The sequence below is a fragment of the Oratosquilla oratoria genome, chromosome 29 (genome assembly GCF_046742065.1).
Source record: "Oratosquilla oratoria isolate Oo_2021 chromosome 29, ASM4674206v1, whole genome shotgun sequence".
Lineage (NCBI taxonomy): Eukaryota > Metazoa > Arthropoda > Malacostraca > Stomatopoda > Squillidae > Oratosquilla > Oratosquilla oratoria.
Genome location: NC_134805.1, coordinates 32,440,689 through 32,464,214, shown reverse-complemented (window position 1 = coordinate 32,464,214; position 23,526 = coordinate 32,440,689). Strand labels below are relative to the sequence as shown.

Genomic DNA, 23,526 nt, shown 5'->3' with positions numbered 1-23,526 from the left:
ATTTTTTCAGAAAAACTTTCGAAATGCAATATAAGCTTGTGTCATTAATTTTGCTTCTTCAGGCCTCCCTTTAATATTATGTCATATAATAAGCCTTATTCCAAATAAACAAATAAAATATACGATGAAAATATATCAGAATAAACATTGTGAATTAGAATGAGTTGTAATTTTACAAGTGGTCCATATTTTAATATTTGCAGGCCACTAGAGCTTGATAGATTTGTCCTATAAGACTAGATGTGCTTACAGGCTGAAGTAGGCTCATTTTCACAATAATGACATTCCGATAGAAGTAAACAATTCAAACATGTCAAGGGAAAGGAGTGTGATTGTGTAGCTCACCATATCATACTTCATCTTTGAACTTTAAGGTAAGAGTGTATGTTTTCGTAAATATATCATGATTCCATGTAATGAGATGAATCAAAATTGAAATGTAAAAAAACGACAGCTTCACTAGTAAAAATACTGCATCAGCCTCTCACCCATAACATAAGTCAAGTCCAGTAAACCTAGATCCCAGCCCCTTACCTATGGAAAATGATCATAAGAACGGGGAAGGATCAGAAACACCTGCAAAGACCCAACCCACAAAAGACCAGCAAGCTCACCATTACTACCAAGAACCAAGTAGAGATGCTTATCAGCCACCACTACTGCAGGGGCTACTCCAAGCATGGCCCCATCGGAAAAGGGAGTAGGTATAAGTGCACAAAACCATGACGTAAGCTCCTGAACCATGGAGTTAAAGGAGAGAGCGGTTGCAAACATGGGGATAAGTGCACCATGTTTCACCCAAGAATCATAGAATGTGTTGGAATTCTATCAGGAAGGAAGAATGTCTAGAGCAGCCCTTACTTACTTTACTTAGTGAAGTTCTGAGGTCGATCCTCACAGCCGTAGTGGACTACCGCTGCTGCCAGTCCTGTTGTCCTTCCTTGCGAGGGTCAGTTGGTCTGGTAGTGTGTTTAGAGAGAACCTACTGATGGCAGTGTAGCCTGGCACTGGAGGCTCGTCTGGCACCTTCCGCAGGAACCTGTCCAGTGCATGTTTGAAGCTGTCCACCGAGCATTTAGTTTTCTCTCTCACCTCCTTTGGGAGGGCGTTGAAGATTTTTGGACCCTCATGGCCTAGGCTGGTTGCCAGTAGGGTCTTAATCCTTTCCGGGGCTCTTGATGGGAGAGTTTGTCTCTCACATTTGCGCCCATGCCTTATACTGTGGTATGGCTTGATTGTAGAGGGCGTGGGGTCCGGAACAAGTCCCTCAAGGATTTTCCATGTGTAAATGGCCCTGTATCTTTCTCTCCTCCTCTGTTGAGAGTATAGGCCTAGTGCTCCCAGGCGATCCCAATAGTTGAGATCTTGCATCCCTTTGATGCGCCTGGTGTAGTTCCGTTGGACAGCTTCAAGCATCTGGATGTCTCCGCGTTTGTGTGGTGACCAGAGTTGCCCTATAAATTCCTGTATAGTAAGGGAACCAGGAGAACAAATCAACCCCAGGAAAACTGAAAAATGCCCAAGTCACCTCCTCACCAGACACCAGACAAAATACTGCACAGAGCCAAGACCTACTCCTGGGGGTTACTTGGGAGGGGGCAAATTTTTTTAAGGGGAAGTGACAGGGTTATGAGCAGACATGGGGAACCTTGTCAGAGCCATTGAGGTACAAACAATGCTCCTGACCAATTTCATGAGGGGCAACAGTGGCAGCAGCAAAATGGGATGGCAGGTTACCCCACAACAACCAATCAGACCATCCCTTGGCCAGGCTTGCCTAACCAACACTTGAAACTGTCATGATGGGTAACATTCAGGGCCTCTGTCCAAAGACAAACCAGAATAAAGTTCCTTTCCTGAAAGAACTAGTAGAGGGAGAGGACCCCATGTTCATTGCCCTTACAAAGACACCCTGAGAAGTAAAAGAAGCAGAAATACAATTAGATGACTACATACCATTCAGAGTGGACAGAGAAACAAGAAGTCATAGAGGTGTCATTAGATATGTTAGAAATGACCTCACAATAGCTACTAGAGAAACGCTGTCCATTTCAAATGGACAAGTGGAATTAATAATGATTCAAAACTCATCTCATGGGCATGATAGTAATTAATTGCTATTGGCCACTCCAATATGGTACAGAGAATTTCATAGATGCCATGAACAGGGTAAAGGAGGTATTAGAGGACTTACTAGTGCCTATGCCAGACATAGTCATGTACAGAGACTTCAACTTCCCACACGTTATGTGGGGGCAATAGGGGAAAAGGTCCAGGCCAGGGTACTACTAGAATTAGGAGACAGGATATCCCTAACCCAACAGATAACACAACCTACTAGGCACAACAATATCCTTGACCTCCTCTTTATTAACAACCCAAAGGCATTTAGCACCCACTGAACTGAAAACAGTATTCTCTGACCACAACCTTATCACCATCAACACAACCTATAGGAAGAAGGCCAAAACAAAGAGAGAAGAAAAAAGTCTTCCAGGGGTTTCCCCCTTCGCAGCCTACAATTTTTAAAGTGTGAGCATAAAATGGGAAGAGGTACAAAACAGTATCAGTGAAGAGGACTGGGGACAACCCAAATAATATGTTGAAAGCCCTAGTTACCAAATCAATAGATGTATGTAGGGCCCATATCCCAGAGAGGCACTCCAATATAACCAGAGATAGAAAGATACTGATGAGAAAGAGAATTCTGTTAATTAAGAAAATGAGGAGGACATGTACGAAGGAAAGGAAGATGACATTGAGTGCCAAGGTAGTAGGAATAGAAGAGAAAGTAAAGTAGTCCCACATAGTGCAATGGATAAGGGAAGAAGCAAGGGGAGTAGGAACCATAAGAAAGAACCCCAACTACTTGTTCAGGTACTGCAAGATTTTCAAAAACTAAGTCTCAGATTGGGCCACTGTAAAACATGGATGGCACCCTGGCAAAAGACCCCAAGACAATGTGCCAACTACTAATGCACCAATCAAATCAAGTGTTTAGTGAGCTGTGTAAAAAAAAAATTGTGAAGAAGTCCAGAGACTTCTTCACTGAGTCTAGACTGCAGAGACACCCACAGCTAACAGACCTCACCATCTCAGAGGAGGACATGGAAAGAGCCATTAGGGAGATCAAACCCAATGCTGCAGTGGGACCAGATGGAGTGCCAGTGATTCTTTTCAAAAAGTCCAGCAAGGCCTTGACATGCCCACTCTGCTTATGATGGAGATGCTCAGTGGATAAGGGTATGATTCTGGAGAAACTTAAGAAAGTAACAGTGTGCTTCATCAACAGAGGTGGAGACAGGAGCTTACTGAAAAATTGTAGGCCTGTAGCCCTCACCTCCCATTTAATCAAAATGAAAAATGTATTAAAGACAAGATCACCAAGTACATGGAAGATCATTTCCTTCACAGCAACAATGAACATGGCTTCAGGAAGGGAAAATCCTGTCTGTCCAAACTCTTAACACACCAGGACTGGGTCTTGCATAGCCTGATGGAGGGCAAGAATATTGATGTTGTGTTCCCAGACTTTGACAAGGTTGATCATGGCATACTACTACATAAGATAAAAGCCCTTGGTATATCAGGAAAACTGGGCACCTGGATCCAAGACTTTCTTACGGATTGACACCAAACAGTAGGGGTGGATGGATGCAAGTCACAAAAGGCAGAGGTGGTTAGCCGAGTCCTGTAGGGATCTGTTCTTGGCCCACTGCTGAGCCTGTTGCACATGACAGACATCAATGAAGGAGTAGGTGACTCCTTCCTCACAACATTCAGCAATGACATTAACATGAGTTGCTACACCACTAGCACAGAAGTGTCCTGCCTCCAACAATACCTGGATTTGATGTATGCTTGGGCAGCTATGAGCAATATGCACTTCAATGAAGAAAATTTTGAAATGTTGAGACATGGACACAATCATGAAATAAAAGAGACGACAGTGCTGTATGCAGGAGGGTCAAGAAATAGCAGCCACAACCCACATCAAATGCCTGGGAGTGTACCTCAGCAAGGTCTACTCATTCCAGCACCACATAGGAGAGACAGTCAAGAAAGCCAGAATGATGGCTAGCTGTGTGCTGGGAACCTTCACCAGGAGGGACCCAGAGACACTGCTGACTCTGTGGAAGGCCCTGGTACAGCTGCTGCTAGATTATTGCAGCCAGTTAATGTCACCCCACAGGAAAGGAGGCATACATCTGCTAGAGGCAGTACATAAGTCTTTCACCAAGAAAATTCAGGGCATGAAGTACCACAGTTACTAGGACAGACTGCAAAAACAGGGCCCATGCTTCCAACAGCGCAGGAGAGACAGGTATTGAGCTGTCTACATCTGGAAAGTCCATAGAGAGACAGGTACCTGACCCAGCAGTCCAAAACATAGCTACAGCCTTGTTTGACAGGGAGAAAGGCCAATGCAAGAGACGCATGTTGGCATCTACAGCCCGAGAGAAGATCAGAACCATCCTGATAGCCAGCCTCCATTATGAAGGTCCAAAAATCTTCAGTTCACTCTTAAAAGAGATTTAGAGATATGTCTGGATGCACAGTAGATATGTTCAAAGCTGCACTAGACAGGTTCCTGAGAACAGTACCATATGAACCCCCTGTGCTAGGGTATACAGTCCAATGTAGAACCTCCAGCACAATACCAGACCAAATGGCTCTACAAGAGAGAAACCAGGTTGGACAGCAGTGGTGGACCACTGTGGCTTTGAAGCAACACTTATAAATGTAAACAAGCAAATGAGTATCATTCTGATTACTATCATTGGACTAAGGGTCTAAGATCAGGCTGTATCTGTGCACAGTCTATCCCCCTTGCAATCCATCTGGATACATACCCTAAGTTCTTGGTACTCGTGTAGCTTGAGAATTAGTTGCATATGGGTGTAGCTTGCTGTATTACTGCACCTCCTCTTTAGCTCATCTATATATGTTGGTTTCAAGGGGGGGGAAATGACACATAATTTTTTGGCATTTCTCCAAAGTTTGTGGTGATACCAATTACTTTTTAATGGTTTAGTTCTATTTGATTCTATTAATTTGTAATAATATTTTCTGTCACAAGTGACCCATTTGAGTTACAAGACTTCTTTCATTACTACAGTCTTGGGGGGCATTGAGAGAATTAGTCTATTTTGTTTAAGGAACATTGTATAAGAATACTAAATGTTAAATAGCTCTAGATCTACATTTGTGAAAATACAAGAAACGTGAAATTTGGAAGAAGAAAAAAATTGGGTCAAGTATACATACATATACCAAAGGCCCCTTACAAGGGAGGTAGCCAAAAAACTAAGGCATAAAATCCACTCCCACCCATTCCATCTCTATATACTCCACTCCCATTCACCCTCCTCCCTCCCTCTTATCTTGGCTCCTCCTGGATGATGGCTCATCCCTGCATCTCGCCCATTGGCTGGGGTCAGAAGCAGTGTCGCAAGACACAGTACATCCATAGCAAGGCCGCTTCATTAAGTCAGTGACCCCCCTCTCTGTCCCCACATGCAGATGTCACATGCTAGGCCCCGTATTTGCGTTGATACATCAAATCATAAACCGTGGCTCGAGTAATTCCTGCAATCCAGAATCCTAGAACGACATTTAGCCTCTTACAATCAATTTAACTTCACTGGGATCAAGAAAAATGGTGGAGTGCAATTACTTAATTTAATACTTGAATTATATTACAACTAAATCTTACTAGTTAATCGGTGTGAACAGAGTATGGGCACAGTAATTAGGAGAGCTCAAAAGTGCCCACGCATCTTTTTCATGTTACAGCCGTACAACACCAGTGCAATGGCACAGGTGCCAATGTATGCCTATGTAACCTATCCTATTTCTATTTACCCAGCTCCGCACAATTTACCAGTATCTTTATTTTTGTGTGAAGAGGGCTCACAATATAGTCACTAATAGCTATCTACTATATGTAAATGAAGGGGCATGAAAGTGGGAGTCCTACTTCTTTTCTTCATTTAATTTATATGCCCTCTGACCTCTGCTGGCAGGAGGCCCCGATTTCGTATTCCTCTGCTGCCGGCTTCCAACTCTTCCACGTCATCTGTGTGTGCGATGCCCGCATCCGTTGTGTAATATGTCATGGTGGAAACGTGACATATATCCCCCTTCACCGGAGAAAAATGTTCAGACCTGTGAAACAAGGCCTGCACATTTTGTGTCAGGACGCGACAGGGCGTCAGCTACCACATTTGATATTCCTGGAATATATTGAATACTTAGATCATACCCCTTGAGTGCTAATGCCCATCTAGCTAATCTCCCAATTTTTGTCTTACCATCTATGATATACTTCAATGGGTTATGGTCGCTTAGGATAACTACTTTCTTATCTAGGAATACATGGAATTTCCTTAAGGCTAATACAAGGCTGAGACATAAAGGAGATGGGTCTCATGACACCATCCTTTTCCTGAGCAAGCATGGCACCTACAGCTACATGGCTGGCATCACGAAAAAAATAAAAGGTCTTACTATAATCTGGGGTTATCAAGACAGGACGATCTGATAGAAGCTTCTTGCACTCTTCAATGGCTGCATCAGCACCCTCATCCCACCTGAAATGATTATAGGAGAGCATGTGGGTTAAAGGAGCAGCTACCTCTGCAAGGTTTGGACAATACCTCCGATAGAATCCAAGCATGCCCATGAATCTTCTGATGCCTCTCTTCGTCTTCAGGACCTGGAAGTCCATGATGTCTTTCACTCCGGCCTCTAATGGCATGATGCAATTTTGGCCAACTTAGTGTCCCAGGTAGTCAATGGTACTCCTCCCAAAGGCGCTTTTCTTCAGGTTCACGGTGAGATAGGCTTGTGCCAGTCTGTCAAATAAATTCCTCAACCTGTGTAGGTGATCACTCCATGTGTCAGAGAACACTACAGTATTGTCTGAGTATACCCTGACACCCGGCAACCCCTCAACTAGCCAGTTGATGAGGCGCTGGAAGGATGCTCCACTATTTTTCATCCCAAATGAGGTCACTTTATGTTGAAAGTGCCCATATGGGGTAACAAAAGCAGATACTTCAGTGGCCCTATTTGTAAGGGGGATCTGATGATATCCCTTCATCAAATCCAATTTTGACAGGTACTTTGCAGCAGCAACCTCCTCAATGAGGTCATCAATTCTGGGGAGAGGGTAAGGACCTGCTTTAGTGACTGCGTTGATCTTCCTATAATCAACACATAATCTCCACTCACCTCCAGGTTTTGTTACCAGCACAGCCGGCAAGGCCCAGGGACTAGTGCTAGGTTCCACTAACCCTTGGTCCATGAGTTGCCTTACTTCCTCCTCCATGATTCACTTCTTCTGGGGCGACAATCTGTATGGTGTCTGCTTCACTGGCTTGGCTCCTTCTTCTAGGACATCATGATATATTGCTCGAGTAACGGTGGGGCATGAGGAAAATATCTGGGCATTCTTGCAGAGAAGTGCTCTAACTTCTTCCCACATCTCTCCTTCCAGTGATGACAAAGATTCCTCCAATGCCTCACTGGTGTCTGATCTGCCTAAATCATAAAAGAAGGTTAGATCCCCGATATCTGAATCAAGGCTCCTGTCAGTTCGCTCTGTCTCAACCATGGCAATCTCTTCTTCCTCTACTGTTCCCTTAAATTCTTTCAGAAGGTTAATATGTGCTTGTTGCACCCCAGACCTCCTCATCAGGTTTCTCAAAACATAATTATGACCCCCTTTTCTCTCAAGCACTTTGAATGGTCCCTCATATTTTGGATGCAATGATGTTTTCAGAGGGGACAGCACAAGCACATATTCTCCAACTTTTAGTTCCCTCTTAACTGATTTTCTATTATAATAATCCTTATAGTTACCCTGCACTATTTCGAGGTTTCTTTTTGCTTTTTGTCTGATCTTCCTCAACTTCTTGAAATTGGTACCCACTAACTTGGTATACATGGTATTTTTCTCTAGGGTTTTTGACAGTAGTTGGTTGTACAGGGAGGCAAGGGTCTCCCTTGGGGTTCTACCAAACATCAAGTAAAAGGGAGAAAAACCTAGACCTTCATGTACAGTTATTGTAGAGGCATATAGTAACAAGTCTATGCCTTCATCCCAGTCCTTCTCGAATTCTAATACAAAGGCTCGAATCATGCGTTTTAAGGTGCCGTGGAACCTCTCGAGACTTCCCTGACTTTGGGGTGATATGCTGATGCGATCATGTGTTTTATGTTGAAGCCTTCTAGGGCTCCTTTGAACATCCCACTTAAAAAGATGGTGCCTCTGTCACTTTATACCTCCCAAGGCATACCTATCTTACTAAAATAAGACATTAGGGCCTTGGTGACTGTCATGGCCTTAATGTCTGAGAGAGGTATCGCTTCAGCATACTGAGTAGCCTGACACATTATGGTGAGGAGAAATGATTTCCTGAATTTTGTCTTTGGGAGAGGGCCCACACAATCAACAACAACCTTGGAAAAGGGCTCCTCAATGACAGGAACTTGGCACATGGGTACTTTCTTAGGTGTGTCGTTGGGCTTCCCAGTCAACTGACACACAACACATTGCCTAACCACTCTTCTGACGTTTCCTGACAACCGAGGCGAGAAAAAGAGCACCGATATTGTATGCTTTGTTTTGGTGATCACAAGGTGGGCACACAAAGTCTCATGAGCTAGCCTCACAATCTTCACTCTTATCACTTGAGGCACTATTATCTGAGTAACAGTATCTACCATTTTCTGGTGCCTTGTATTTTCTCAGGAATACACCATCCTCCATGACAAACTCACTCTCACTGTACTTCCCTTCCTCCTGCTCCTCCTCAACTGCTTGGCGTACCGCCTCCAGCTCTGGATCCTCCTGCTGTAGTCGGATGAGTTCCTTCCTATCTATGGCCATCTCATGGACCATCTCATCTGCTAGGATGTCATCTCCCTTGTCTCCAGCTGCTACCTGCTTTCCATCCTCGCCACTCTTGTGCTGTGACTCCTTCAGGACCACGTTTTCAGTGTCTGCGCTGAACAGGGGGTCCAGGTTGTCATCGACTCATTATTCCTCTTCTTGTGCCTTCTTGGCCTGGTATCTGGTGATGACGGCCACAGAGTTGGCCATGACAGCTTCATCTGTGTGTGTATGTGTCAGTCTGGGTATGGGGTCATCTACCGTCTTGAGTCTGACCTGGACTATCTCACAAACATCATTCCCAAGGAGGACATCTATCCCTTTTATTGGAAGCTCCGCTACTCCTACCTCAACACTCGTTGTCTGATCATCTATCTCAAGTAACACTTTAACTATGGGTGCTAATATTGTCACTCCTCCGGCTAATCCCATGATAAACTGACCTATGTGCCTATTTTCTAGACCTGGTATCACATTTGGCCTCACAATGGTGCGAGGTGCCGCTGTGCCTCGCAGAGCCTTGACTGCATATCTCCCTTCACTCCCCTCTGTTCCTATCTTGGCATCTTTTATATAAGGTAACCACTCTTGGCTGATCCCTGTTTTGTCCTTCTTGCCTAACCTAACTCCACTTACACAGAAGTTGCTATCTTCCATCTTGTCCACTACTCCCTTCTCCTATGCCTTGCTGCTATTCTCTTTTTGTTTCCGGCCTTGCATGTCTCCTTTGTTTCCCTTTCCCTTGGGCCAAGTTTCCATACCAGGCCTAGCGTAGCAATCCTGAGTTCTATGCCCAAATCTCTTACATCTGAAACATTTGATTGGTTGTCTCCAGCTATCCCCTACTTGTGGTCTTACATATCTCTGACTCGGAATCACAAACGCACCTCTGTTCTTCTGTTCTTGCCCCTCTGAGTTCTTCTGTTCTTGCCCCTCTGAGTTTGTGTCATGCCGTTCTTATTTTCGCTTGTTCTCAGTGCAAAGTTTTCGGCAAAACTCGCTGCTTGTACCAATGTCTCACAGTTCTGCATGGTTACATACAGCCTAGCTTCACTGCTCAGTAAGTTGAGAAATTGCTCAATTGCTATCACCTCCAGGACTTTCTCGCTATTTACCGCATCTTCCATCCACATCCATTTTTCTAGGTCACTCCTTAAATTCCTGGCTAGATCCACATATCCATGACCAATATCCCTCCTATCTTCCCTGAATTTCTTTCTAAAATACTCTGGGGTAATACCATATACCTTAAGTATTTCACTCTTAATCTCATCATAGTCATACGTGCCATCTATTTCAAATGCTGCGTACACACCTAAGGCTTTTGGAGTTAAGCTAGGTCTTATCATCACTGACCAGAGCTCTCTTTTCCATCCTAATTGTTTGGCGAAGCCCTCAAATGAAGAAAAGAATAATTCTGGACTGTTTTCGGTAAATTTGGGAATAAGATGACTCGCTTTTATGATAATGTCTAATACACTTCCTTCATTACTCATCTCTGTTGATTGCCCTGCTCCAACTGTACTCGCTTCCCTTTTGGTCTTTGTCCCTCTTCTAGGATAAAGCTCACTGCATGATTCAGCTCTAGGGTCCCTATTTATTCTAACTCTGCTCATACCATCTACTATGTCATAATATCTACCTCTTTCCTGTGGAAGTCTTTCATCTTCAACTCTAACACCCTCCATGAAACATCTCCCTCTTATCCTTGGCAATCCTTCATCTATCCAGTTTTCTTTCCCGTCATCCTTCCCACTGTAACATCTGTCCCTTACCTGTGGGAATTTCTCATAGTAGTGCAATTCTGACCCCTGTCTGCGGGTAATTTCGTTTTGTTTCATCCCACTTTCGAATCTATTCTGAGTCTCCTCCATGTAATATCTATCACCTAACCTAACTTCACTCCTGTTATCCTCGGTGTCATAGTGCCTGTTCCTTACCTGTGGGAATTCCTCTAGACTATGAAATTTTGCACTTTGTCTTCGATTGATTTCATCGTCTATTCTGCTTTCACTGATACTACTTCTCGCATTATAATACCTATCACTTCTGTCATCCCTTACCACATTATATCTGCCGATCCTATTTCGTTCTGATTCCGCGTCATAGTATCTCTCTCTCCTATCATCTTTTGTATTACAATATCTCTCTCCTACCTGTGAGGATCCCTTGAAGTCATGACTAATTTCAGAGATGTTTGAAGTGTTTGAACGTGACATCTTTCTATTAGAGGGATAATTACTTTTGAATTAAAAAAATAAAGGCGCGTCAAGTATGTAAATAAAGGTAACGAAAGCGCCTCTGTTTCTAAGATCGATCACGATTTGAGTCGCTCGGCGCACCTAACTTTTCTACTTTTTCTTCTAATTTCCTATCAAGTATTTTGCACACACCAATTTCTATATCCAGTGAAGAAGAAAATTAATCCAGGACAAGAGGCCCTCATTTATATGTCACGTGCTAGGCCCTGTATTTGCGTTGATGCATCGAATCATAAACCGTGACTCGAGTAGTTCCTGCAGTCCAGAATCCTAGAACGATATTTAGCCTCTTACGATCAATTTAACTTCACTGGGATCAAGGGAAAATGGTGGAGTGCAATCACTTAATTTAACACTTCAACTACATCACAACTAAATCGTACTAGTTAGTCGGTGTGAACAGAGTGCGAGCGCGGTAATCAGGAATGCTCAAAAGTGCCCGCGCATCTTTTGTATGCTACAGCCGTACAACACCAGTGCCATGGTACAGGTGCCAATGTATGTCTATATAACCTATCCTATTTCTATTTACCCAGCTCCACACAATTTACCAATATCTTTATTTTTGTGTGAAGAGGACTCACAATATAGTCACTAATAGCTATCTACTATTCTATATATAAATGATGGGGGCATGGAAGTCGGGGTCCTACTTCTATTCTTCATTTGAATTATGTGCCCTCTGACATCTGCTGGCAGGAGGCCCCGATTTCGTATTCCTCCGCTGCCGACATGTCACGGTGAAGACATGAGTCCGTTGTCTAACATGTCTAGGTGGAAGCATGGTACAGAAAAAGAGAAAACAGGGAGAAATCCCTACGGACTGCATCAAATTATTTTTTTCACATGTACTCTTGCACCCCCCATCCTCCACCCACTCCCTCTCGTGCATCACAGCATCATCCATACACAACCATTCTCCATTCACTCTTATCAAGTATAGAAATGTAAAATTCAGAAGAACCTATCAAATTATTAAATTGTGTAAGTGTTAAAACATAAATAAAAGAAAAGGCAGTAAATGATTGGACTGTGAAAGTGTAGAGAAGGATAATTAAAGATATTGTAGCTAATTAACAAACAAGCTTATCAAACCAATGAGCCAATCTAACCAAAACCAAACCACCTAAATTAGCCAACCTAACTGATCTGACCTTACCAAATCAACCAAGACTAAGAAATTTAAGCAAATAAATAGTACCTAACAAGATAAACCTAAATAACCTAATTAATCTTGGTTTGCTAAGAAAGTTTGATGAGGTTTGTCAGTTATTCAACTTAACCTTTTATTAGTTGGGGGTCTTCTAAACTTCCTATGTTTATACTTTTACCATCCAATTATGTCACTCAATAAGTCTATATACCAAAGGCTTTTTCCCCCATACATGGGAGGTAGCCAAGTCAAAAGGCCAATAGCCACTCTCGCCCATTTCACTCTCACCCACACCACTCCCATTCACCTCCCTCCCGCTCTCTTTTCTTAGCTCCTCATGGATGATGGGTCATCCCTGTATCCCACCCACTGCCCTGGATCAGAAGCAATGCAGAAAGACACAGCACAACCATAGCAAGGCCACTTCACTTAATCAGTGACCAGTGACCTCCTGTCTCCATCCCCTCCTGCAGAAAAAGAGATTAGGAGAAATCCCTTCATGCTGCACCAAAATATCATTCACACAACCACTTCTTAACCCCCACCCCTTTCCCTGCATTATGGTGTCATCCATAGATAGCCATTCTCCATTCATCCCTATCTCCTGCCTTCTCCCTTCCCTGCTCAGTAGACATTACTCTTTTGCTCAATGTCCCTTTCACCCCATCCATCTATCTCATCCTTGGTCATCCCCTCAAGTTCACTTCCTCCACCTCTGCCATCCACACCTCTTTTACTAATCTTTCTTCATTCATTCTTTCCATATGTCCAAACCATCCCAATACTCTTTCATCAGCCCTATCTGCCATCTCTTTTTCCACCCCACCCTCCTCCTCATTTCTCACTCTATCTAACCTTGTAACCCCCACCATACTTCTCAGACATTTCAACTCAAACACATTGAAACTTTTCCTTTCTGCTTCTCTTAAATTCCAAGTCTCTGCACTGTATGAGGCAGAGACCTATTTCTCATGACACCTTTTAATCCCCCCCCCAAGCCATTTACTTGCTTCTCTCATTTTATTATTTACTTCCACAGCCACTTCTCCCTTCACTGCCACATGTGACCCCAAATACCTAAAGCTATCCACTTCCTCCAGCCTTTCTCCTTTAAGACTTATTTCCAACTTGCTACCATCCTGTCTACTTGTACATCTCATCACTTTACTTTTATCCACATTTACCTTCAATCTTCTCCTATTGCAAACCTTCTCAAACTCTGTCACTAACTCCCTTAATTAATCCCTCTTCTGACCCTCCCACAAGTACAGTGTCATCAGCAAACAACTGGCTTACCTCCAACTTTACTTCATTTTCTTTAACCAGTGCCAGTCCCCCTATTACCCTTGCATTTACTTCCCACACCACCCCATCCATGTACACATTGAACAGCCATGGTAACATGACACATCCCTGTTGTAGTTCCACCTTTACCTCTAACCACTCACTCTCTCCATTTCCAATTCTAACACAGGCTCTACTACTCTTGTAAAAATGTTTGACTGTCCTTAACAGCTTTTCTCCAATCCCACAGATCTGTAAAACCTCCCACAGTGCCTTTCTATCTACCCTGTCTTAACCATTTTCAAAGTCCATGTCATGTTCACACCGTGATCATGATGGTATCGTGCTACGCATCTCTTTCACCGTGACCTACATAGACGCGGGCCTAAGCATAAGGTGATGTAGGTCTGGCAGCGGAGGAACAATGAACCATTATTCGCGGCGATCCTATGGGATGCGTAATACGCATGAAGTTACACGTGAGTCGGCAGCGGAGGAGTACGGAGAAACAATGAACTCTTTATTCGCGGCGACCATATGAGTATGAGTAATACGCACGAAGGTACTCATGGGCCGGCCGCGGAGGAGTACGAAATCAGGGCCTTTTGCCAGCAGAGGTTAAAGGGCACGTAAATCAAACCAGGCAAGGAAGTAGAAATCCCCCTTTTCCTTTCCATACTATCTTTTAAGATAAGGTATAAAATAGTGACTATATTGTAAGCCCTCTTCACACAAGAATAAAGATGATAGTGAAATGTGTGGAATTGGGTAAATAGAAAAATTTAATTAGATGTATGTTGGCACCTGTGTTGTGGCACCGGTGTTGTACGGGTGTAATATAAAAAGAAGGGCGAGCATTTATACTTTATTACCGCGCCCGCACTCTATTCTCACCGATTAATTAGTCAGATTAACTCATATAATTGTAGATAGTAAATTTAGTGGTTGCACCCCACCTTCTTTCTTTATCCCAGAGGAGTTAAAATATCCTTAGGAGGCTAATTGCTGACCTAGAAATCTGGATTACAGGAACTACTCCAATCCTGAAATATGATTCGATGTATCAACTCAAATTGAGAGCCTAGGATGTGACATATAAATGGGGCCCTCCTATCCAGGATATTTTTTGCTTCACTGGATAGAGAGATTGGTGTGTGCAAAGCACTTAGTAGGAAATTGGAAGATAAAGCAGAAATGTAGGCTGCCGAGCGAATAAAACTCGTGATCGATCGTAGGAACAAATAGTCTGGCTTCATTGTTTACATACCAGTGGCGCGATATTTGTTGTGTCGTATGAGTCGCATAGCCACTGTCTCACTAAACGCCGACCAAAACCACACAATAACGGTTTTTGCTCAAATGCATAATATATATATATAAAATAGCATATGGTTGCATTATTTGACATATTTTCTTTAAAATGTGTGATTTCCATGTAAAATGATCAAAGAGAAGTTACGTTTTTATCCTCTGCAAAATTACCAACGCCGACCAAATCCAAACAATGACGGCTTTTGCTCAAATGTATAATTTTAGATAAAAAGTAGCATATGGTTGCATTATTTGACCTATTTTCTTTAAAATGTGTGGTTTCCATGTAAAATGATCAAAGAGAAGTTACGTTTTTATCCTCTGCAAAATTACCAACAGTCGACCAAAGCCGACCAAAACCACACAATGACGGTTTTTGCCCAAATGCATAATTTGTATATAAAAAATAGCATATGGTTGCATTATTTGACCTATTTTCTTTGAAATGTGTGAATTCCATGTAAAATCATCAAAGAGGATACGTTTTTGTCATTTGAGCAAAAGCCGTCATTGTTTGGGTTTGGTCGGCGTTGGTTGCCGGTTGGTAATTTTGCAGAGGATAAAAACAACTTTTCTCTGATGATTTTACATGGAAATCACACAATTTAAAGAAAATAGGTCAAATAATGCAACCATATGCTATTTTATATATATAGATTATGCATTTGATAAAAAACCATCATTGTGTTGATTTGGTCGGCGTTTAGTGAGACCCCGCATAGCCAAGCAGCTCTAAAAGTAGCTATAGTTTCGAGGGATTCCCACAGATAAGAGAGATTATAATATGGACGACAGGAGAGAGAGAGACTTTATGCCTACGACGCGGAATTTGGACGAGATAGCATACATATACCAAGGCTTTTTCCCCCTTACAAGGGGGGTAGCCAAAAACGAAAAGGCATAAAATCATTCCCACCCATTCCATCCCTGAATACACTCCACACCCCTCCACCCTCCCTCCTATCTTAGCACCTCCTGGATGACGGGTCATCCCTGCACCTTGTCCACTGCCCTGGGTCAGAAGCAGTGTCGCAAGACACAGCAAGGCCGCTTCATTAAATCGGCGACTCCCCCTCTCCGTCCCCTCATGCATAAAAGGAGAAGACAGGGAGAAATCCCTTCGGGCTGCATCAAATTTTGCTCATACTACCTCACCCCCCATCCCCCTGCCCATTCCACCTCATGCATCACAACATCATCCATATACAACCATTCTCCATTCACCCCTGTCTTCTGTCCTCTCCTGTCCTTCCTCAACAGACATTCCCCTCTTCCCCAAAGCCCCCTTCACCCCATCCATCCACCTCATCCTAGGATGTTCACTCCCTCCACATCTGCCTTCCATACCTCTTTTACTAGTCTTTCTTCACTCATTCTTTCCATGTGTCCAAACCATCCTAATATTCTTTCATCAACCCTATCTCCCAGCTCCTTTTTCACCCCTGTTCTCCTCCTCACCTCCTCATTTCTCACTCTATCTAGCCTAGTAACCCCCACCATACTTCTCAGACACCTCATCTCAAACACATTCAAACTCCTCTCTTCCTGTCTTATGTTCCATGTTTCTGCCCCATATAGTGCTGTTGGCACAATCACTCCTTCATACAGTCTCCTCTTAGCATCCATTCCCAAATGTCTATTCCTCATTACACTCTTCAATCCACCAAGGCATTTACTCGCTTCTCTCAATCTACATTCTACCTCCACCTTCACTCCACCTTTTCCTGCCACATTTGCACCCAAGTATCTAAAACTATCCCCTTCCTCCAGTCGCTCTCCCTTAATGCTCACTTCCAGTCTACTGCCACTTTCACCCCTTGTACATCTCATCACCTTACTTTTACCCACATTTATCTTTAGCTTTCTTCTATCACATACTCTCCCAAACTCTGTCACCAACTTCCTCAGTCCCTCCTCCGATCCTGCCACAAGCGCAGTGTCGTCAGCAAACAACAGCTGGCTCACCTCCCACTTTTCTCCATTTTCTTTAACCATCTCCAATCCCTGACCCACTACCCTTGCATTTACCTTTCGCACTACCCCATCCATGTATAAGTTGAACAGCCAGGGCAACATAACGCATCCTTGACGAAGTCCCACCTTTACCTCGAACCACTCACTCTCTCCATTTCTAATCCTGACACAAGCTCTAATACTCTCATAAAAACTCTTGACAGCTCCTAGAAGCTTTCCTCCTATCCCATATATCTGCATAACCTCCCACAGTGCCTTTCTGTCTACCCTATCGTAAGCCTTTTCCAGATCCATAAAAGCCCAAAAAACATCCTTCCCCTTTCCTATAGCTTTCTCACATATCTGTCTTACCACAAAGATCTGATCTACACAACCTCTACCCGTCCTAAATCAACACTGTTCCTCACCAATTACTCCCTCTGTTCCTCTCCTAATCCTCTCAGTCAAGATCCTCCCATAAGCCTTCCCAACTACACTTAACAAGCTAATCCCTCTGAAACTACTACATTCACACTTGTCCCCTTTTCCCTTGTAAAGTGGAACTATACAGGCACTGCTCCAGTCCTCCGGCACTCTACCCTCTCTCCAGCAAACATTTAAATAACCTCACCAGCCAGTCCACCATCACTGTACCTCCTTTTTTTTTAGACATTCTGCATGGCATCCATCCAGACCAGGTGCCTTACCTGCTTTCATCATCTTAACAACTGCCTTCACCTCATCCTTCCTTATTTCTCCTCCATTTTCCTCACTCATCACGGTCATTTTCTTAGCATTTCCCACTGCAGCTATCTTTCCCTCCCTATCCTCCTTCACATTTAGCAACTCCCTAAAATATTCTGCCCATCTTCCCCTTACTGCCTTCTCTTCCATTATCATCTCTCCATCTGCACCTTTTACCTTTTCTTCTCTACTTTATTCGCCTCCTTTTCCTCTCTTAATTTCTTTCCAAAACATTTTTTTTATTACTTTCAAAATTTTCTGTCATACTCTTACCCCACTTCACATATGCTCTCCTCTTTGCCTCCTTTACCTTTTGCTTTACTTCTCTTTTCTTTTCTTTGTACCTCTCATATGACTCCCTCGTCCTATTTTGTAACCAATCTGTGAAAGCTCGCTTCTTCTCTTCTACAACCTTATTTGTTTCCTCATCCCACCATTCACTACCCTCCCTTCTATTTCCTCCTGTCCTTCTTGTTCCACACACCATCTTTGCACACTTTGTGACTCCCTCCTTGAACCATCCCCATTCCTCCTCCACACCTAGCTCTACTCTATCCTTCACTCCCTCCCACTCCTCCCTCAGCTTCTTCTTGTACTCCTTCTACTTTTCCTTTTCATTTAGAGTTCACTCTAAGCACGTCCCTACCTTTTGTCCCTTTCGTCTTTCTCCATCTATCCTCCACTCTCAACTTACCTTCCACCAAAAAATGATCTGATATTCCCCCACCCTCTCCCCTTAACACATGTACATCCTTAACTCTTCCTATTATAGTACTATTTACCACTACATAATCCATCAATGCTCTATCTACCACCCTTCCATCCACCACCCTCTCCCATGTGTACTTATGCTTGACTTTCTTCCGAAACACTGTATTTGCTATCATCAACTCTCTTTCTAGACACATTTCCACCATCAACTCTCCACTACGATTCTTTCCTGAAACTCCACATTTCCCAACCACTCCATCAATTGGACCATTTCCTACCCTAGCATTAAGGTCTCCCAGTACTATTACATTGACATTTCTCCCTAAATCCTCTATGCACTCATTTAAATCTATCCAAAAGGCCTCCCTTTCTTCTACACTCTTCTCACTGCCAGGCCCATATGCACTTACAAAGACCCACATCTCCTTTCCCAATTTCACCTTCATCCACATTATCCTTGAGGAAACCTCCTTCCACTCCACTACACATTTACCTATCTCTTCACTTACTAGAATAGCCACCCCTTCCCTCCCTCGCCCTCTCTTCACTCCTGATAACCTCCCACTTACACTCCCAAACTTACACTCACCCTTCCCTTTCAACTTAGTTTCACTCAAAGCCAACACATCCATATTTCTTCTCACAAACATACTACCTATCTCTTCCCTTTTACTCTCATCTGTACCACATCCACGCACATTAAAAGACCCAAACCTTAGGGTGCTGGTTGGAAAACTCCCAGACCCTCTTATGCCTTTACTTTTTCGTTTAGGAATGTCCCCTGTGGGGCTACAAGGAGAAGGATGCCTAGTCCCACTCCCCGTCCCTTTCTTCTCGCCTCTTACGATCCAAGTGGAAATACTTGGTGGCAGTATTCTTTTCCCCCACCACAGGGAATTCCCCCACAGCAGAAAATGAATACTCAGAGAAATGGTACAGGACAGCAGCAAGGGGTTGGGGGACAGCATAACGGAGGGACAGTCGTAGTATAAAAGGGTCATCGTTTCTCTATGAAGAGTTTTCCTCTATCGTAGACAAATATTTTTATTCGGGGGAGGATGAAAGTGCCAGCATCAGGTATTATTATAACGCAAGGAGTAGTATCAGTGAAGGCTGAATAGATGATGAAGTACGTGGAAGACAGGAAACAGAAGTTCACAATTTTGGGGAAGTCCCACAATTCAGGCACTATGATGCGGAAGATAACAAGAGTAAAGTTAGGCTAGATAATAGACATGGCATGGAAAGCACATTTAAAAGCAGGATGAGACTCAACGAATTTACTCACAGACAGGGGTCAGAAATTCCACAGATAAGGGGCAGACATTATTATAGGGAAGAAGATAGAGAGATGCCAAGGATAGGAAGAAGATATGTCATGGAACAAAGTAGAATTGAAGATGAAAAACTCCCGCAGGAAAGGGGTAGATATTATGATATAGTAGACGATGTGAGCAGAGTTAGAATAGGTAGGGACCCTAGAGTTGAGTTAAGCAGTGAGTGTTACCGTAGAAAGGGGATACAGACAAAAAGGGATACAATTAGGTGTGGATCAGAACAGCCTACACACCGACAAGCGAGGACGAGTACCGGGTAATGAGGGAAATATAATGGATAGCATCATAAAAGCAAATCATCTTATCCCCAAATTTACTGAAGAGGATCCAGATCTGTTCTTCTCCTCATTCGAGGGCCTTGCCAAACAGTTAGGATGGAGGAGAGATATCTGGTCAGCGATGATAAGGTCTAGTCTAACTCCAAAAGCCTTAAAGGTGTACACAATGTTTGATAGAGATGGCATTTACGATTATGATCAGATTAAGAATGAAATACTAAAGATATATGAGGTTACCCCCGAGTATTTCAGAAAGAAATTCAGGGAAGATAGGAAAGATATCAGTCATGGATATATAGATCTGGCTAGGAATTTAAGGAGTGACCTAGTGAAATGGATGCGAGCGGTAAATGCTGAGGAGATCTTAGAAGTGATAGCTAGGGAGCAGTTTCTAAACTTACTAAGCAATGAAGCCAAGCTGTATGTGACCACGCAGAAATGTGAGACATTAGTAGATGCAGCAAGTCTTGCTGAAAACTTTGCACTAAGAATGAGTGAAAATCAAAGTACCAAGAGAAGCACAATTCAAACTCAGAGAGGTGAGAACAGAGGCGCGTTCATGATTCCGAATCAGAGATATACAAGACCACAAGTAGGAGATAGCTGGAGAAAACCACTCAAATGTCTCAAATGTGGGAGGTACGGGCACAGATCTCAGGATTGCTATGCTAGGCTCAGTGAACAGGCGTATAAGCAGGACATGGGAAATAGGCAAGGAATAATGTGTGTAGAGAAAAGTGAAATGCATGCGGACAAAGCTAGGAGGTGCTATTCTTGTGGAACCTTCGGTCATGGGATGGAAACTTGCCCCAAAAAGGAAAACAGAAGGGACACACAAGACTAGAGACAAAGACAGGATAGCGGCAAGGCAGAGAAAGAAGGGGTAGTGTACGAGACGGAAGATAGAAATTGCTGCCTAGGTAGAAGCAAGGCAGGTGAGACAAACAAAATAGGGATCAGCCCAGAGTGGTTACCATATGTGAAGGATGCCAGAATAGGAGCAGAGGGGAGTGAAAGAAAATATGCAGTCAAAACTCTGCGGGACACAGGGGCATCTCGCACTATTGTGAGGCCAGACGTGATACCAGGTCTAGAAAATAGACGCATAGGTCAGTTCTCCATAGGATTAGCAGGAGGAGTGACAAAGTCAGCACCCATAGTTAAAATGTTACTGGAGATAGATGGTCAGACAGCGAGTGATGAAGTAGGATTAGCAGAGCTCCCAATAAAAGGGATAGATGTCCTCCTAGGAAATGATGTAGGTGAGATAGTTCAGGTCAGACTCAAGACAGTAAATGACCCTATACCCAGACAGACGCATACACATACAGACGAAGCTGACATGGCCGACCCTGTGGCCTTCGTCACTAGAAGCCAGGCCAAGAAAGCACGAGAAGAAGAGGAACGAAGCGACAGTAACTTGGGCCCCCTGTTCGGCACAGACTCTGAAAACATTACCCTGAAGAAATCACAAAACGAAGATGAGGAGGAAGAAAAACTAGTAGCGGATAGAAGAGTAGCTGAAGGCCAGGGAGAAGACGTCCTAGCAGAGGAGATTGTCCGAGAGATGGCCGTGGATAAGAAGGAACTACTTGAATCCTGGGTTATGATTTGATGTATCAACTCAAATACAAAGCCTAGGATATGACAGTTGGATATTCCTTCTCTGTGTTTCAGCTTCCCATTTACAAATCTAGAAAGCTTAGGTTTATCTTTACAGGTGTCAATTACACCCTTTTCAAAGTTCTTTTCTTCATCTGTGTTAGATCCATAATTTTTCTCAACTGCTATGTCACTGCCCACCCAGACCTCCCTACTATTTGACATATCATCTTGCCGCTTTTTTTTCATCATTAGTGTTCCCATATTCTTTCTTTTCCACTTTTTTTATCTAGTTATCTTTTCCCTAAACTATCCTGCTTCTCTATCTACAAGTGAATCATATACTCTGGACAGGTTGGTGACCTCTCACAATATAGTTATATTTGCTGATGTTGAAAGTGTGCTTGTGTGTGTATATATATATATATGTATGTATATATATATATATATATATATATATATATATATATATATATATATATATATATATATATATAATATATATAATATATATATATATATATGTACATATATATGTATATATACATACATACCATTACTTGTATATTTATTTGTTGTTGTATAAACAGGCCATAATTGTTCAGGTTTTAAACATATATATGCTTTGTATTTACTGATGCATTGTATATTTTGTATGATAGAGGGTTTTCTCGGTTGTTCTTAACTTTTATGTAGTTCATTTCTTACCACATATTTGTCATGCTCAAAACTTTGCATATTTTATTTACTTATGTAGACTTGGGTTTGATGTTGATATCTAAACTTGTAATGATTTTATTACTAGTGATCAAAGTAGTATATGTTATGTAGCAGCTATTACAATTAAAGAAGCTAGTTTTCTTGTTTAGTTTGAAGGCCAATATTTTGCATGTATGCTGGTTATGTGCAGGGAGTAAAAAGACATTATTCTTGATCTTTCTTAGAAATAATGGCAATATAGTTTAGTAGAAGTTAAGTACATTAACATTTGTAAGTGATCAAACACAGTACAGTATTACAATACTTTTCTGTATCATTTGTGGTGTTGTATTCAGTGTTCATGTTTGGCAAAATCCCTGACCAGTACAACAGCTGTGGCTTGATCAATAACCACCACATATCTGGAGCTAGTTGGAGTAGCATTATTTATGTAATGCTCAGGTGGGATATGCACCTCAACCCTCCCTGCCAACTCTCACTCACAGTAGTCAATACTCTGACATCTGTTGCCACTCCTGGAATGTGGAGTTAAATGTCACCATTTAATTATTTTTCATATTTTTATTATATTTCTTTTTTTTTATTCATTGGTCTTGAATGTGCATTTGCAGGTGCTGAAATTATTAAAGGGATTATTGTTTGTTGGTGTGGGAATATTATTGGTACTTTTTATATGGCAGGTCCTGGCAACAATTTTGCTGACAATAGTAAAGAATTCCTACCCTCAGTAGACTAAGTTTGTGAGTTGCTGCTGCACTGGTATCTGTTTGTTGATGAATCTTGAGGCCTTCTTGTTCGTTTACTAAGGTGCTACTTTGAATTATGATAGAAAGTGAGGTTTGAAGCATGCAGGCCGGGGACCCTTGTGGTTCCATGGTCATACTTCTGCCTGAAAGGCTTGATCCCAACCATAGGGTAGGTTTGTTGATGATAATTCTTAACATATCATATGTTTTATTCATCTTAACATTCATGACGATTTGCATTGGTCAATGTAGAGGTCTCAATTGCAGGTTAAATCACCAATTCCATCCCAAATGAACCCTCCATCAGAAGCCCCGGAGTCTCATGTCAATGGAATGACAACACCCACGGCACCACCAGGGTCTGCCATCAAATCAAAAAGTCGACCAAGAAAGGGTAAGTCAAAGCTTAATTCTTTTTTTATTTCAATGCATTTTTTTTTAGAAAATGGGTTGTGATTTCAGAATACCTTAATCTTTCAAACCTTGTGATCTGTTAAATCTAGTTTGTTTGGATATAAATGAAGAGG

General features: G+C 42.5%; 1 protein-coding gene across 2 annotated transcripts in view; it reads left to right on the top strand.

Moving 5' to 3' along the window:
• Nucleotides 1-217: 217 nt before the first annotated feature.
• The window catches only part of BBS4 (Bardet-Biedl syndrome 4), a 45,774-nt gene continuing 22,465 nt past the window's right edge, over nt 218-23,526 (top strand). Inside the window, exons 1-2 of one of the 2 annotated variants that reach the window (XM_076212023.1) lie at nt 218-374; nt 23,267-23,393. In XM_076212023.1, coding sequence (XP_076068138.1) covers nt 23,291-23,393 — 103 coding nt within the window. In that variant the 5' untranslated portion in view covers nt 218-374; nt 23,267-23,290. Of the gene's footprint in view, nt 375-22,994; nt 23,169-23,251; nt 23,394-23,526 lie in introns of those variants that run through there. The other variant, XM_076212022.1, reaches the window with a different exon arrangement.